Source organism: Bradysia coprophila (assembly GCF_014529535.1).
Source record: "Bradysia coprophila strain Holo2 chromosome IV unlocalized genomic scaffold, BU_Bcop_v1 contig_81, whole genome shotgun sequence".
Classification (NCBI taxonomy): domain Eukaryota; kingdom Metazoa; phylum Arthropoda; class Insecta; order Diptera; family Sciaridae; genus Bradysia; species Bradysia coprophila.
The window spans coordinates 5,720,666-5,736,178 of NW_023503375.1; the positions used below are offsets into that span (position 1 = coordinate 5,720,666).

Genomic DNA, 15,513 nt, shown 5'->3' on the forward strand with positions numbered 1-15,513 from the left:
ATGAAACACTAAATTATTTTGAGGGATTTTTTTGAAAGTGGACCAGGCTCCGTCGGAGCTATTTTTTGCGACGGTTTGTTCATATGCCCAGATAGCCCTTGGTCCCACTAGTCCAAAACCGCAGTCGTTTAATTTTCATGTTTGCGTCTTGGCTGGTGGTGAAGGTGCAAAAGTCGAAAAAAGGGTGTTTTTATACGTGATTTACTGCCGCTACAGACAATGGACACACATGTGTGGCGGCTCGTTGGATAGGTATTGTCAAGGAGATACGGGGCAAGCACAGATATCTTACATGTCCTGTACTGTTGTTCGAAAATAACAAAAATATTGTGTCAGTCAAAGGATGTAAATTTTGATGAACTTCAAAAGGTGATATCTCGCACCTGGAGAATGTTTATGGTTAGATCATTGGATGCAGACATCAAAAACAGCATAATTCGTGTATTTTTCTAAAATCAACATTTTGCTTTCCAGTGTAGGAAGACATTTGCTTTATACCCAAAAAAGTATCCTGAAACCTTTCACTTCTATGGCAATTGAGGTATAATTGTAGAGCTGGGTTAAGCCTCTATCAGGGCAACCACTGATCTGTACAACAACAGTCACCAGGTACAAAATATCACCTAATAAAGCTCATCAAAATTTCCGGCCTTTGACTGATACATACTTTTTGTTATTTTTGAATAGTGCTTGAGTACACATTTGATATCTGTCTTTGCCCCGGGTCTCCTGGACAGTACCTATCCAGCGAGCCGCCACACATGTGTGTCCATCGTCTGCAGCGGCAGTAAATCACGTATAAAAAACACCCTTTTTCGACTTTTGCACCTTCACCACCAGCCAAGACGCAAACATGAAAATTAAACGACTGCGGTTTTGGACTATTGGGACCAAGGGCTATCTGGGCATATGAACAAACCGCCGCAAAAAAATAGCTCCGACGGAGCCTGGTCCACTTTCAAAAAAATCCCTCTTTATTATTTTACTTCGCGTATAAGATCATTGCAAAACTTTGATGCGTAGAAAATAATTTTTCATTAAATTTCTTACAGTAAAAAAAGTCGGGTCATGTCGGGCCGATGATTTTTTCGGGCCGGGTTGGGTCGGGCCGCGAAGAGAAAAGTCTCGGGTCGGGTCGGGCTCGGGTTCATAAAATTGGATCGGGCCGGGTCGGGTCGGGTATTGAAAAAACGTCGGCCCGCACATCTCTAACCGAGGTGCAATTGTCAAGAATTTTATAAGTGAAAAAGTCATCTCTTTAGGGTGAATTTTTTCGAGCTATTGACTATTGTTGTGGTAGCTCATTTTGTAGCGCATCCAGCAGGCGTACAGTTTGGATAGGTAAATTTGGAAGACCCAAAAATGTGTCATTTCTTCGAGTATGGAGACAATTAACATTTTAACCCGATGGTAACGAATTCACAAAATTCTAAGAATTCTTTTATTCTTCTTTTGTTATAATGGCAGACGATACCAGCCGTATTTGTAGAGTTAAATACAGCGAGTAAATGAAAATTTTTGACAGAAATTTGAATATTATTCATGAATAACACATTTAAAAGCTGAAAATAGTAAAATTTCGTTTTTTAAGAGAATTTTTGGGCCTTCCAACAGCGAAACCAAAAAATATTTAAATTTACCTATCTAAACTGTGTGTTTGCTGGATGCGCTATTGAAATACCTACAAAATGAGCTATCACAACAATAGCTCGAAAAAAATTTACCCAAAAGAGATGACTTTTTCATTTACAAGATTCTTGAAAATTGCATCTCGGTGAAACTTGGTGCTATACCAAAACGACGGTAAAACATTTTTTAAGTTTTTTTAATTTTTGTATGTTCTAGTAGACCCTCTAGATGCCGCCGTACAGAGTGAAAACTCTGCAAAAGCATCTGTAGATTTTTTTTGGTTCGGACCCACAATCTACCTACCCACGACAGAGTAAAGTTAACCAGGCAGGAGCGCTTGTTTGACTAGGGACCTGAATAATCTAGTAGCCCTTGATATTTTGCGAATAAAAATTTTCAATTTATGTCAATGTTCATTTGAGTTCATTTTCATCCCATGTATTAGGTCCCTTATTTGACGTTTTGAAAATGAACCGCTCCTGCATGGTTTATTTTACTCTGCCGTGTCCTACCTCGTTTAGCTCGAAAATTTTTGAAAAAACAATGGTGCAAGCTTATATTGACTTCTAAAAAAACTTTTTGCTGATTATTATTGCTAGTGCGATGGTGAATCGCGGTAGGTCGGAATCTTTAAAAATAAAAATTGAAATCGACACACCCTACTTTCCAATGGGCTCAATTTGACGAGTAATTTACTACTTTACATTGATATTATTACGTTCAATTCGAAAAAATAGGATTGAGGCGGTCCGCATAAATTTTTTGGCACTTTTTTCTTTCATAATTATCCTTCAACCAAAATACCGGTTTTTCGGCAAAAAAAAAATGCCCGGTATTCTGGATACCAAGAATACACATTATTTGCACATGCGCATACTGCTTCCAATAGGCTGCAACCAATAGTGATGTTCGGAAACGAACGACATCATCAACCAATTGGAAATCCTTCAGCTAAAGAAAAATCAAACGACTCGCAATTTTAACCACAAAAGTTTTTTATTTGTGTGTTTGAAGATCCAAGGCCATTCAAAAATAGTACAAAAAAAGAGAAGAACACGTTGACCAATAATTTAGTTTGACTATAAAGCCGGCCCGGCAAAATCATCATCTTCACAATCAGAGTAATCGTTTCTGGGCAAACCACCGTCGTCTATCGTGTCTATCTTTCGGGCCATTAATCTCAGATTTTCTACGCCATTCAGTAATTGTCTGCAAAGTGAGAAGTGTGAACAAATGCCGTCAGCACGGCGGAAAAAAAACTTTTATTGAAATTACGAACCGTAAATTGGTTTCGGCTGTGGATGCGGCTATCATTAACTCTTTAGCAAGCTGTTGTGACTGGGGTATAGGCCTTGTGTTATATGTGTGACTACTCGATCCACCAACGGCACCTTCCTCTTTCAAAATTTCATTTTCACGACGAAGTTCGTCCACTTGAACCGTTAGCTTCATCACAAGTTTTTTGTATTCGTCGGCGGAATTTTGTGCGGCTGCAGCTCTTTGCTGGAGGAGTCAAATAAATAAATTGAGCTGAACGGATGACTGGAACAGTTAATTAAGCCATGGTCTTACATCACTTCGATTTATACTCTCAGCAGCATCGTCCGCATTTCGAGTAACATGTTCGTTATGCCTTAGAGCAGCTATTGACGACTCCAAATCAGCTATGGTCCGAGCTTGTTCCTGAATTATTTGATTTCGGTTTTTCAATTCACGTCTTAATCTGCAAGGAGACAATGAAATGGCGTTGAAGGACATAAAACATTGACCGCACAGTCCCCACAGTTCCCTACCTGTTATTTTCGGATCTCATTTCCGATCTGGTTCGCGGCATAAAGTCATTCGATAACTCCGATTCCGGTGATGTTTCCTGTACTTCCTGCAAATCCGGTTGCCTTACCGTTGAATGCACATGACCGTCGGACAAAAAATCCGGAAGCGTTTGAAAACTATCACCACCGCCGCTCTGCGAATTTCTACTATTGCTCAAATGGTCATTGACCGGTGGATATCCGTCTGTTCTGGCCGTTAAGTCTAATTGATAATTGTTATGCATTGGATGTGACTGTGATCGATTGTGTCCGGCATTGATGGGAAGATCAATCGGTAAATCTAACGGTAATATCAACGGGTTGCGATTCGACGCGTTGCGATTCGATTCATTCGAATTGCACATCAGATCGAACGGCATGTCACCGTTGGTTGAATAGTTACGGCCACACTCATTTTCGTTTAACGTAAAATCCGGCAGCTGATGATCGTATTGATGGTAGCTGGACGATAGCGGTGAAACTATGGGCGATCGATCACTGTTGTCTTTGTAGTAAAATTTCTCCATCAGCAGATGATCTTGCACAAAGTCGGGCAATGCAGACGGATTATCGGGATTGAGATTTTTCATCAAATTGGGATACAGATCCCGAAAAGCGTCGGTCAACATGTCATTTTTGTCAGCGTCCAGAAATGATATAGGCCGTTGATCGTACGCAGAACAGGAACGCTGAATGGGTGTACTTTTCTGTGCTTGCGTATCCGCATCGGTGTTCATATTGTTGAACGAACGATTCGATTGGAGCGGATGCGGTCCCATGTTTGTGACATCCGACGATTGGGGCAAAGCCGACGCCAGACTTGCTTGAGAATCGAACGATGAGAATCGCGGTGAACGTTTGATGCGGATTTTTTCACTGGCACTCGAGTTGGATGGGATTTTTGGCCGGACACCGGACATTTGATTATGTTGCTCGCTGGTTACGTCTTGCTTTAAGAAATGTTTTAACGAAAATAGGTTCTCTTCCCGTCGGGTTTGCTCTGTTGTGCCTGTAATTGCAGGAGAAATTATTCGCATTAGACTTTTGATTTTAATGTCAAAGGAACATTGTGGCAGAGAAGGCAAGTTACATTTCGGTAATGAATGTTGTAACCGAGGTTTATACCTATCTGTATTAGTCCCGGTCACCCTTACTTTCCGCAGCAGTTTCTTCAAAAGATTAAAGAAGTGATTGGGTCATGGTGGTTGTGCGGGTGTGGAGAGTCAATCGGACACTATGTGTTCTGAGTCTTCTGAACTTTAGGAGATGATTTTTTCAACTCATAACCGACTGACGGACTGACAATCACCCCGATCAATGTTTATTCAAATCAGTTGCCAGTGGACCGACGGTAGCAAGGACCATTGAAGATATGGTGGATGCTCAGGCACTAATTGTAATCCAACACCAAAGCACTGTGGCACCATCACTGAGCATTACGAAAGTTTTCAATTCGTTGTCTGTGGTGCTATGGCCGAAATGACGACAATATCATGGATCGAAGATCCTCTGGGAAAAAGTTAATCTTTTGACTTTACGACGTAAATAGAAAAGCTGGAGTGCAGTCAGACACGGATACAGCAAATTTTCGGCCTCTTTACAAATTCTTTAAAATCGAGTTGGTGTGTCGCACCAGACGTTAGCCAATCTACGCATTATGACTTAGAGTTACGTGCCACAATTTGTTTGGATTTTGTTGTCACACACACAAAAACCAGAAACATTTTCAGGGCAGACTAACCATCGTTATTGTTACTGCTGCTGCTGATTTCACCTGTAGAAGCACCACTTTCAGCCGACTCATTTGGTCGGCTATCACATTCAAATTCATCGTCTTTCATTGACGGATCGAAACTTTTGTTATTGTTGTGTTCGTTAGACATGACCGTCGTAAATGAACTTTCAATCCGAAAATTTTTTAATGCAAAAAACGATAAACTGGTGCGAGGAGTCGTACCAAAATTTTGCATCCATCAAAAAATACACTGTGCGATGGATACGAAAGTGACGTTTTCGTACTGTCAAAAATGGAAACGTCGGAAAATTTCAATTCAAGCGTTTCGTTGGTGTTGCGGGGCTGGGTGCCAAAAGCGAAAAAAAAACTGTTATGACGGGGAATATGTTTTGACGGAAACACACCACTGGCGGGAGCTGTCAAAACACATTAGTTATTTGTGTATCTGTTTTGGACGATTGTTTTTAGGCAATTTCGCTTGTTGTAGCCCGAACGAACCGTCAAGGCATAAAATATATTTATTCGTTCAACAAGGTAACAAAAGTTGGAACTTTCTCGAGTGTTGTTTGAGACCACAAGTTTCCTATCCTGAGAACTTTCAACTTGTTTTCCGAGGTAAACACAACGTTTTTATACAAGCGTTGTCTTATTTTCTCCCATCAATAGACAATGAGAAAATTTTGTTTTCTTGACAACTGATCGGATGACATTCCTAGTAAGAAAAGTGTAGTACTTTCTTTTATCTCACGTTGGGAGAATATAGAACTTTTCTCATTCGAATTGTCACTTTGTTTTCGAAAATGGTATGGTGAATGAAGTATTGTGTTTCGTGGAGAAAAACGGCCAACCACAACATGCACGCATGAGAAACGTTGTGCTCAACTCTGGGAGAAATAGGAACATCCAACTCAAAGTTCTGGCCGCAAACATCGTTGCTGTTTGCTGTTGGAATTTCCTATTTTCTCCTCTCGGCAGAGAAATGATAAGTTGGTACTCCACTGGCGAGATAGAAGTAAGGAACATTGGAATGACAGTTATCTTCTATGGGAGAGAATGTGAGAGAGTTACATACAAATTCTATCACCTTCTCTCCCATTGAAGCCAACTGTCATTCCAATGTTCCTTATATCTCGCCACAGACGTACCAACTTATTATTTCTCTGCCTCTCGGTAAACAAATAACTATTCTCCTTCATTTGACACTTCCAGCAATTTGAAATTCTTTTGTTTAAGTGTTTTGACAGCTTTCGCTAGTTCTTTGTTCAAATCAATTTCCCCTTCGAAAGATTTCCCCGTCACAAAAGTGCGAATAGTACACACAGACTGGCGAACATCAGCACCCCTTGTGTTTTGTTTTCTGTTGGTTGACATTTCTCGTTACAGTGTTTCAGAAGTTTATTTACCGTTCAGGTGGTTCCACTCGTTTTTCTTTCGTACTCAAAAGCAATCCCAGGAAGATGATAGACGAAGAGAAATTTGAATCGAAAAAAGGCGACAAAGTGAAGACGAAATTTGTCGCCCGAACGATCCAGGAGGCACACCGAATCAAACTCGAAAAGCTGATGAGTGATCCGGTTAGTATTGACTGCCGTCCAAGTATACCAGCGGAATTGGTGATAATTGTTAATTATTCCACAGACAAAACCTGTAATCATCCCAACAACCAAGCAAAAAAAGGACTTCTCCAATGCCATTCCATCATTCATCCGAAATGTTATGGGATCAAGTGCTGGGGCTGGAAGTGGGGAGTTTCATGTTTACCGACATTTGCGGCGTAAGGAATATGCGCGGCAGAAGCATATTCAACAGAAGAGCAAACAGGTAGAACTAATGTGGACATTGTGTCAGCATGAGATGTTATAACGATGAACTTCTTTCGGTGTTTTAGGAGACCCTTGACGAAGAATACGAACAGCGGTTGGCTAACAATCGACTGCAATCGGAAGAAAAAACTGCCAAAAAGAGAGCCAAGCGATTGAGAAAGAAGAAAAATGCCAAAAATAAAGCAAAAGTGCCGAGAATCGATGAGCCAGCTGAAAAGTCAGGAAGTGAATCGGATGATGACGAGGACGAGAATGATGAGGCTGAGGATGGAAAACAAACCGATGGAAATGAAGCCATCGAAACGAAACCCTCGACGGATGATATTCCATTGGATGATGTTGCATCGAATGAAGTTCCAACGGTTGATGTAGAGACAGAAAAGCAATCGGAATCCGAAGAAAAGAGCGCTCCACAAGAAACCAAGTCAGAGGAAAAGGTTGATGGTCTCAGCGGCGATAAGGAAGGCAGCGTTAACGAATGATGTTTGAAGCGAAACGTAATATTAGTTTGGAGTTAAATTAACGAAGCATAAAAACGTTGTATCACTCGCATTACAGGTCCAGTTACTGTACTTATGATGTAAGTAAATGAATAATGGTTCTTTATAACAATAAAGTTAGGAGGACACCTTGAAATGAATCAATTTTCGGTTGTTTAAATATCACGTAACGTCCGATAATCCGTCGAATTCCCTATTGTATTTGATGAGAAGGAACATAAGTTTTGGGTACAGTGCAGGTTTGCTTCATTGTTCATGGTAACACTTACGATGACAATCGAATATTTTAGAGTTTAAATCGAGGGGGGAAACAGCTCCGGAAAGTCGTGGCCAGGAAGTCACACCGTCAAGAAGTCAGGTAACCTCACTAAAGTCATGAAAGATCACAACAAGTAACGAATAAGTGACGTCACGCACAGTCACGGAAAAGTTACGAAGTCCTGAAAATTTGGCGATATCCGCAAAATCCCGGATCTATTTTTCGAATACTTTTCCAACAATAGTCTTCTTGAATTCACCGAAAACTTGGATTCCGTATTATTTGTGATACGCTGAAGATTACATACTTTGTGTATGGTCTACAGAGCATCGAAAGTTCATCGATTAATTGATTTTTAGCGATAATATCGTTTTCGAGAAAATAATGCTTTCCGGAAAGCGATGTCGTCTTCCAGCCAGTAATATCCAGAGAAATGTTAAGTTGGTACGCAAGTGGCGAGATAGATTGCGCATAAGGATGACAGCTGGGCGCTATGGGAGAGGCAGGCCCCAATGATGTATGAAATTCTCTTACATTCTCTCCCATACAATTCAGCGCATTCTATCTCGCCACAGGCGTACCAACTTATCATTTCTCTGGTTTCTTGAAGACGATAACTTCGTTTTGAACTACAAATTTTCGTCTTCTGAGCGATATTATTGTCCTTTGGGTCGTTACAAGGTCACAATGATATCGTCAAGTTTGGACAATCCAAGAGATTTGAAAAATTTGAAGTGGCCTTAAATGGACTATGCCCATCAGAGATACACCGCATCGAAATGATACCCAATTTGACCGGTTTGCATCCAGACTATTCCATTCTTTACGATAGGCAAAACATTACTCGACTGCCGCATATCGAGAAATTATGCTTACTAAACCGCTGTACGACTCTCCGAAAAGCTTCAGAGATTATGCGAAAAATCGATTATCTGTTTCCGAATTTGAGGGAACTACGCATCAACGGTCAAAATGCATGGCTTTTACAATTTAGATACAAAAGTTGTTTCAAGCAGTTCGTGGACTCCATTTTGTGCGGTTCGCAGACATTTAAAAATCTTCAACAATTTCACTACGAAACCGATGAATACGTCGAACTTTCTTGGGACGATGTCGTTGAGATAAATTTGATTCGTTCAAAATGAGCGAATCCATTCAAAATTACTTTCTACTTGGACCCCGAACACTTGCATAAATTCGACCAAAATGTCGTCGAACTTCCATTCATTGAGGTTAAGCCGTGGGTTCATGGAGGGTGTCAGATTTGCTCACAAGTAGATGAGTCAGAGTAGAATTTGATATCAGCGATCATAACGGTAGAAGAGGCAGCTCTTTCTGCCGTGGTTTTAAAGCGCGAAACACACTATAACACTACGTTTGCTCATCTATAACAATGGAAAGATAGAACAGCTTTCATGAGTATTTTGAAGACGGTGAGTGAGCGCAATAAATATACATACCAGGTATGGACGATTCTTCAAAATCTGTCGATTTAACTTAACAAAATATATGAAAATGGGTGCGTTAGAATCCGTTTTAAAAATCGTTGTTTCCTCCGAGGTGACATTAGACCATACCTGGGTGGTTTATATTCATTGAGTAAACGGAACGATTCACGCTTAATAAATGAGTGTTACTCAGGCGCGCCGAGTTCTGTACGGCGAGTGGGGCAAATGCCCCATACGACGAAATTCGTATAGGGCAATGCCCCATACGAAAAAAATGATATTTGATTATTATTACGTCATGAAGAAAATTTCATAATTATAGAAAGTTCGTTAAAAATATTCGCCTGCGGCGCATTAAAATTCGCGAATTACCATGTATTCAATATAAGTACACCTAACACTATTTATCTTGGTAGATGATTGTAGGGTTACAATTACCAGAATTTCATAAACCATCGACATATTCTTCTGAAAAGTCTAAAGGATTGTGTTTAAAAGCTATAACGGACATAACCATCTCGATCTCTGAACATCTTTCTACATTTAGAAAAGCTCACCACATCATTACAACGATGATGTCATCAGAGCAGATGAATTTTTTTAAATAATATACAGCTGACCTCCCTATATGGTACCTTTCAGAGCAAAGTCCTGACTTCTGACCCTGAGTTCAAAGAAATGAAAAATATGCTTCGTTTGCGACTATATCTGATAACTTTTTACTGAGAAGTTTTTGGGGTTACAATCTGACTACAGTCAAAGGCAGTCAATTTTCAGCATAAATTAGCTTCAGCTGTTTTTCAGCTGATCCATAAAAACAATCACAACCGTTTATACGTCTTTATACGGTTTTACCACTATCATGCGCGTGCGTGTAGCAGCTTCAACCGTATGAACAAGGAAAACCAGTTTTGATTGTATGTGTGGATCAGCTGAAAAACAGCTGAAGCAAATTTATGCTGAAAATTGACTGCCTTTGACTGTACCAAATTTCATTTTTTTCATTCTCTAACGACGATTAGAATTGAGTATTTATCAGCGGAAGCCTTTATTAGTCTCGGAAGTCCTTATAAGCTGGACTTATCGGGACCAAGAACTTACAGGGAAGAATTTATCGATAAGTCTTCATCAGTGGTATTTTTTTTGCGGGAAGAATTATCAGCGGTATTCAACTATCAACAGCGTCAACGCGTACATGTATTGGTGTAAAATCATATGAAATGTGTATCTTATCTTATACAAGTTGATGTTGGGACCACATTTCGTTATACAAATTTCCTCTCTCGGTATAATTACTCTTAGGATCCGATATAATTTTACTTTTCGACTTAAATTTTATCATATGGTAAATTACACTTTTTATGAAAAGATCCAAGTTTCTCTGGTTGGAAGGTTGACTTTCTGCATGACCACCTTTTCTTGGCTTCTGTGTATGTAATTCATTTACTCAATAAATATATATCAAATTAAAGACGTGATTATCCATAAACAAAATTAGTGAGACACTTCTTCGTAGCAATATGTTAAAAATTTGCGCATTTCTTACTTAAGTTAATTCTAAGGTCTCAGCAACAGAATTTATATTTTATAAGTTAGTTGATGTTTTAATTTGTAAGTTAACTTTGCCCCATACGACCAAAATGAAACTCGGCGCGTCTGGTGTTACTCTAAATAGATTACTGAAAGTAGACAGTGCATCAAACAACAATTGGGGCTTTAAAAAAACGTGTAAAAATTTTGCATGCAAAACCTGCCATTCGAAGCACATAAGTTTGATGTGCCTTGTTTTTTTTTTTATAATAGAAAAATCGACCAGATCTGTTGCTGTCTACGTGTGTATTTAAAAAATAAATTTTGTAACTCTTTTATAACCTATTTTATTCCTAAAATCGAAATTTCCAGACTAAAATTTTTCCAAGAGAGAAAGCCTGCAATTGGTAATGGTCATTTGCATAATGTAGTTACTAACATGGCTAAAAATAGAAACCAATACCGTATCTGATTGAAACGGTGAACTGCCCGACATATCTCACCAATACCGTCCGCTTCTACTAAAAAAAACCCTACAAGCGTCGAATGTAATTTTTCTTTCAAAAACATTTTCTGTACACGTTTTTTACGCCCTTTTGTGCCTCACGCGTCAAAAGCACTTTTTTCACAAACATTTTCACGCGTTACAAAAACAATTCCACGTTTTGGAAACGCATCCAAGACGCAAACAAGCAAAGAAAATTCGTGCGTCAAATGTAATTTGGCATAGCGAAGTATTGTGACATACAATGGCACAGCAGCATAGCTGCACAGCAATGCATAGCAATGCACAGCAATGCATAGCTGCATAGCAATGCATAGCGGCATGGGAACGTAGCAAGGCGCATCTGTACTACTTAATATGTTGTTAAAAATTAAAAGAAGCGTAAAGTCAATTTCGATGAATATTGATTATTTATGAACCGTAGCTCCGCACTGCATTGCACGGACATATTTTATATAGTACATGATAAATAACACGATGTGATCAGGATAGTCATTTTTGAGTATGTTATATATGTACCGAGAAGAATACAATATATATTTTGCACCTGTTGCCAACAGGCCTATTTTCGATAATTTATATTCTCGAAATTATCGAAAAATTATCAAATTCTTCAAAAGTAAATGTGAGAATTTCGATAATTTTTGGAGAATTTATAGAATTTTACTTTAATTTCGAGAATTTAAATGATCGAAAATAGGCCCTGGTTGCCAAGGTTGGTATTTTGACGTGGAGGACATTATTGCCCTAGCCGAACGAGTGATGTCTACACGTCAAAATAACAGTCTGGCCATAGGTGCATATCATATTTTGTCTGTCGAGAACAGATGTAGAGGGATAAGCTCGAGATTATCGTTGAGATTATCGCGGACTCGTGTGGTTGCATACTTCGCCTTCGGCTCAGCATACAAACTACACACTCTTCAAAACAACGATTTTCCGCAAAATTATGTAGTTTATTTTACCTCTTAAGTGCGGCGAAAGTGAATTTTTCTTTTGCGGGACCCCTGCGAAAAATGAATTTTCGTAGCACATAGGAGGTAAAGGAAATTTACCTAACATGTCCAAGTTAAATATAGAACATCTTCAAGTTACGGTACTTTCAAACGTAACCTCAGATAATTTTGGTTGTGTTTTATTTAACCCAAAATTTTATGTCAAAAAGAAGCTGCCATTTGAGTATACTAAATTTAAAATCCCGTGTAAAAAAGAGAACGAACAATAGGCGGCGGTTCAAAATCTTTCGTTCAAATGACATTATTTTTAACGTGGATAGCATTTCAAACGGCCTTGAAGATGATCTATAGCCTGAGATCGCATGCTTTTCATGCGAACTTGATTATCAAAGCTGCAGGTAGAAGACTGCAAAGTTTACAAATGTAGAAAAGGAAATGTATAATTTGAAGTTATTTATTGGCATAGCACGTTGTAGAATAAACAAAAACGAACCATTCTTGTTCAAAATTATTGATACCCGCTCATACAATACCTGATTACTGCATGATAAGTTCGTGAACAAAAATTATTGAATTTTGGAGCATTGCCCAAATTTTTAATAAAATCGGGATATTTTAGAGACATACAATTGCTAAATGTTTCTTATGTGCAGATTGAGCACCAGCTGAATATCACCAGCTGGTGTACAAACAAAAACACTTTGTATTGTATACAATTCAAAGACAACCTACACACAGTGCATTTCTACGTAAAAAATATCGTCCAGTCAGCTTATCAAAAACTACTTTTTTGAAAAGGTCAGTATTTTAAGTTCACGGATTATAATTTTTAAGTATAACCCTTTTATACACTTCCATAGGGTCAATGGTTATAAAACCTGATTTTCGCTTAAAAACAGTTTTATGCCTATTCGTTAATTACCTTCTTTGTAAGTATTTCTACTTTCTTTTAAACACCTGAAGGAACGCATTGGCGGCTGCCTGTCTGATCACTTTTATTTATTGTACCTTCTGACAAATGATGTATACTTCAATATTTGTGATTTGGGTTTTTAGTGGGGATGTTGACATTGGGTTAGTAAAACTTTTAGTTATCTTGAGACCTTCGCTGAAGTAACAAGTGTTTATTTTCGATCAAAGTTTAAATTTTTTAAAAAGACTTGAAAATGGACCTATTACAAGGGGAAGAACTATCAATTTCCAACTTTGACGAACTAATGGTGAGTTAAATTATAACACATTTTTATCAGAATGGCGCCCGTTCTTATTTTTAAAATTTTATGCTAAAAAAGTGTGAATAAAAGGGAAAAGTTACATTTTCGTGCGCTTATTGATATCAATTTCGGCTCGGACCAACAAAATTTACAAAAGAAACATGATTTTTCATTTTTGTTTCTTAAAACCGCAAACCGCGAAATTCATTCTTACGCAACGGAGTCATTTTCATACAAAGAAGTGTTCAAATTTATTTTTCCGGTTCATTCTTTGTCGACTTTATACTAGGCATGTTCACTGAAAAATATCATCAATCGATGATAAAATTTCCAAATAATCGATACTATGTGGGAACTGAGTAGTTGGCACAGGTCAATTAACTATTCGAATGCAGATATCCTTTTGTTAACTAGAACAGTTGTTGACATGAAAGAGTATGATTGTTAATCAGTTTCAGGCGAACCGTAGATGAAGAAAGATTTAAATAAAATTTGATTCGTTTACGTTGAGAAAAGTCGGATGTTTTATTAGGCTACGGCCTTGCCTGATCCTATATGGAGGCTCAACCGCTTTTGGACCTTTAAGGGATGTAAATTGTGAGAAAAATTAAAAGACAATTGAGAAAATCCATTTAAAGTTTGCAAAGTGAATTGTGTAAAGACGATTTTGAACAATAGAAAACCGAAAGTAAATGAAAAGAAGCACGTGGAGAAAAGAATCACAAAGAGTCCGGGTGAATGCTGAGTAGATTTATGCCGAACAAATCGCAAAGAGTCCGGGTGAATGCTGAGTGGATTTACGCCAAACTAATCGCGAAGAGCCTGGGTGAATGCTGAGTGGATTTACGCCGAACAAATCGCAAAGAGTCCGGGTGAATGCTGAGTGGATTTACGCCGAACAAATCGCAAAGAGTCCGGGTGAATGCTGAGTGAATTTACGCCGAACAAATCGCAAAGAGTCCGGGTGAATGCTGAGTGGATTTACGCCGAACAAATCGCAAAGAGTCCGGGTGAATGCTGAGTGAATTTACGCCGAACAAATCGAAATGAAGATAACAAACAACTGCTAAGAAGTAAAGAATGAGATGGGACGAAAAGAAGCTGGAAAGAAAACGAACACGCAACGCGACGAAAAAGTAATTTTAAAGTTGGCATACGAACTTTAAAAGTTCCAGAAACATCGAATCGACAGCAACGTGGTGTATACAATTCGAAACAATAAGCAGGTTGGCGAGACAACAACAAAAAACAGATCGAACAGTGACTTGCAGTACAATTGTCGCTTATATGTTGAACTTCGATTTGGTTGGTAAATCGGAATCGTGCGGCAAGGCTGGTTGTATAATTTTCGGATCATACGATGCGACGACTTGGATAATTTTGAGTTTCGAATATACGAGGAATGTGGACGATTTTGATGTGAACATGAAACGTTGCAATGGCGATGAATATGGCAAAAGTGTTAGGATTTATCATTCGTTACATTTGTGAATTTACCATTCGTTATATTTGTAAAGAGGGTTGTGTGGTTGAACACATTTGAGGTCAAATGTTTTGTTAAGAGGGGGTTGTGTGGGAACTGAGTAGTTGGCACAGGTCAATTAACTATTCGAATGCAGATATCCTTTTGTTAACTAGAACAGTTGTTGACATGAAAGAGTATGATTGTTAATCAGTTTCAGGCGAACCGTAGATGAAGAAAGATTTAAATAAAATTTGATTCGTTTACGTTGAGAAAAGTCGGATGTTTTATTAGGCTACGGCCTTGCCTGAATATCAATCGAATGTTTTATCGATAATCGATAAATATCGACTGATAATCAACAAATATCCACTGAATATCCAATCGAATTATCAGGATTATCAGTCTATATTTGCCGATTATCAGTCGATATTTATCGATTTTCAGTCGATATTTATCGATTATCGATAAAACATTCGATTGATATTGATTTTCTGAAAATATCGATAATCGATTCCAGGGAAATAATCGATATTTTATCAATCGAATGAATTATCGAACATGCCTACTTTATACTTGAAATTCAAATTTAAAGCACACGAACGACGTGAAATAAAATAATCTGAGAAAAGTTCTCTCGA

The 15,513-nt window shown here is 38.5% G+C and overlaps 2 protein-coding genes across 2 annotated transcripts; one reads left to right on the plus strand and one right to left on the minus strand.

Moving 5' to 3' along the window:
* Nucleotides 1-2,603: 2,603 nt before the first annotated feature.
* Nucleotides 2,604-5,448, minus strand: LOC119072330. The gene is made up of 5 exons (XM_037177517.1): nt 5,182-5,448; nt 3,423-4,449; nt 3,202-3,352; nt 2,909-3,132; nt 2,604-2,838 (listed from the first exon to the last, which is right to left on the minus strand). The coding sequence occupies exons 1-5, from the start codon at nt 5,408-5,410 to the stop codon at nt 2,709-2,711; spliced, it is 1,761 nt and encodes a 586-aa protein (XP_037033412.1). The 5' UTR covers nt 5,411-5,448; the 3' UTR covers nt 2,604-2,708.
* A 1,035-nt stretch (nt 5,449-6,483) lies between these two features.
* LOC119072331 (PRKR-interacting protein 1 homolog) lies at nt 6,484-7,642 on the plus strand. Its single transcript, XM_037177518.1, has 3 exons — nt 6,484-6,749; nt 6,814-6,996; nt 7,064-7,642. Exons 1-3 carry the CDS (start codon nt 6,633-6,635, stop codon nt 7,478-7,480), a joined length of 717 nt encoding a protein of 238 aa, XP_037033413.1. The 5' UTR covers nt 6,484-6,632; the 3' UTR covers nt 7,481-7,642.
* The last annotated feature ends 7,871 nt before the right edge of the window (nt 7,643-15,513 follow it).

Excerpts from the sequence above, each read along its gene's own strand:
- LOC119072330 (XM_037177517.1), bottom strand. The coding sequence starts at position 5,410 with ATGCAAAATTTTGGTACGACTCCTCGCACCAGTTTATCGTTTTTTGCA. Across the intron at positions 3,133-3,201 it reads AGAGTATAAATCGAAGTGAT|CAAAGAGCTGCAGCCGCACA; the intron begins GTAAGACCATGG and ends TGACTCCTCCAG. Across the intron at positions 2,839-2,908 it reads ACAGCCGAAACCAATTTACG|ACAATTACTGAATGGCGTAG; the intron begins GTTCGTAATTTC and ends CTCACTTTGCAG.
- LOC119072331 (XM_037177518.1), top strand. The coding sequence starts at position 6,633 with ATGATAGACGAAGAGAAATTTGAATCGAAAAAAGGCGACAAAGTGAAG. Across the intron at positions 6,750-6,813 it reads AAAAGCTGATGAGTGATCCG|ACAAAACCTGTAATCATCCC; the intron begins GTTAGTATTGAC and ends ATTATTCCACAG. Across the intron at positions 6,997-7,063 it reads TTCAACAGAAGAGCAAACAG|GAGACCCTTGACGAAGAATA; the intron begins GTAGAACTAATG and ends TCGGTGTTTTAG.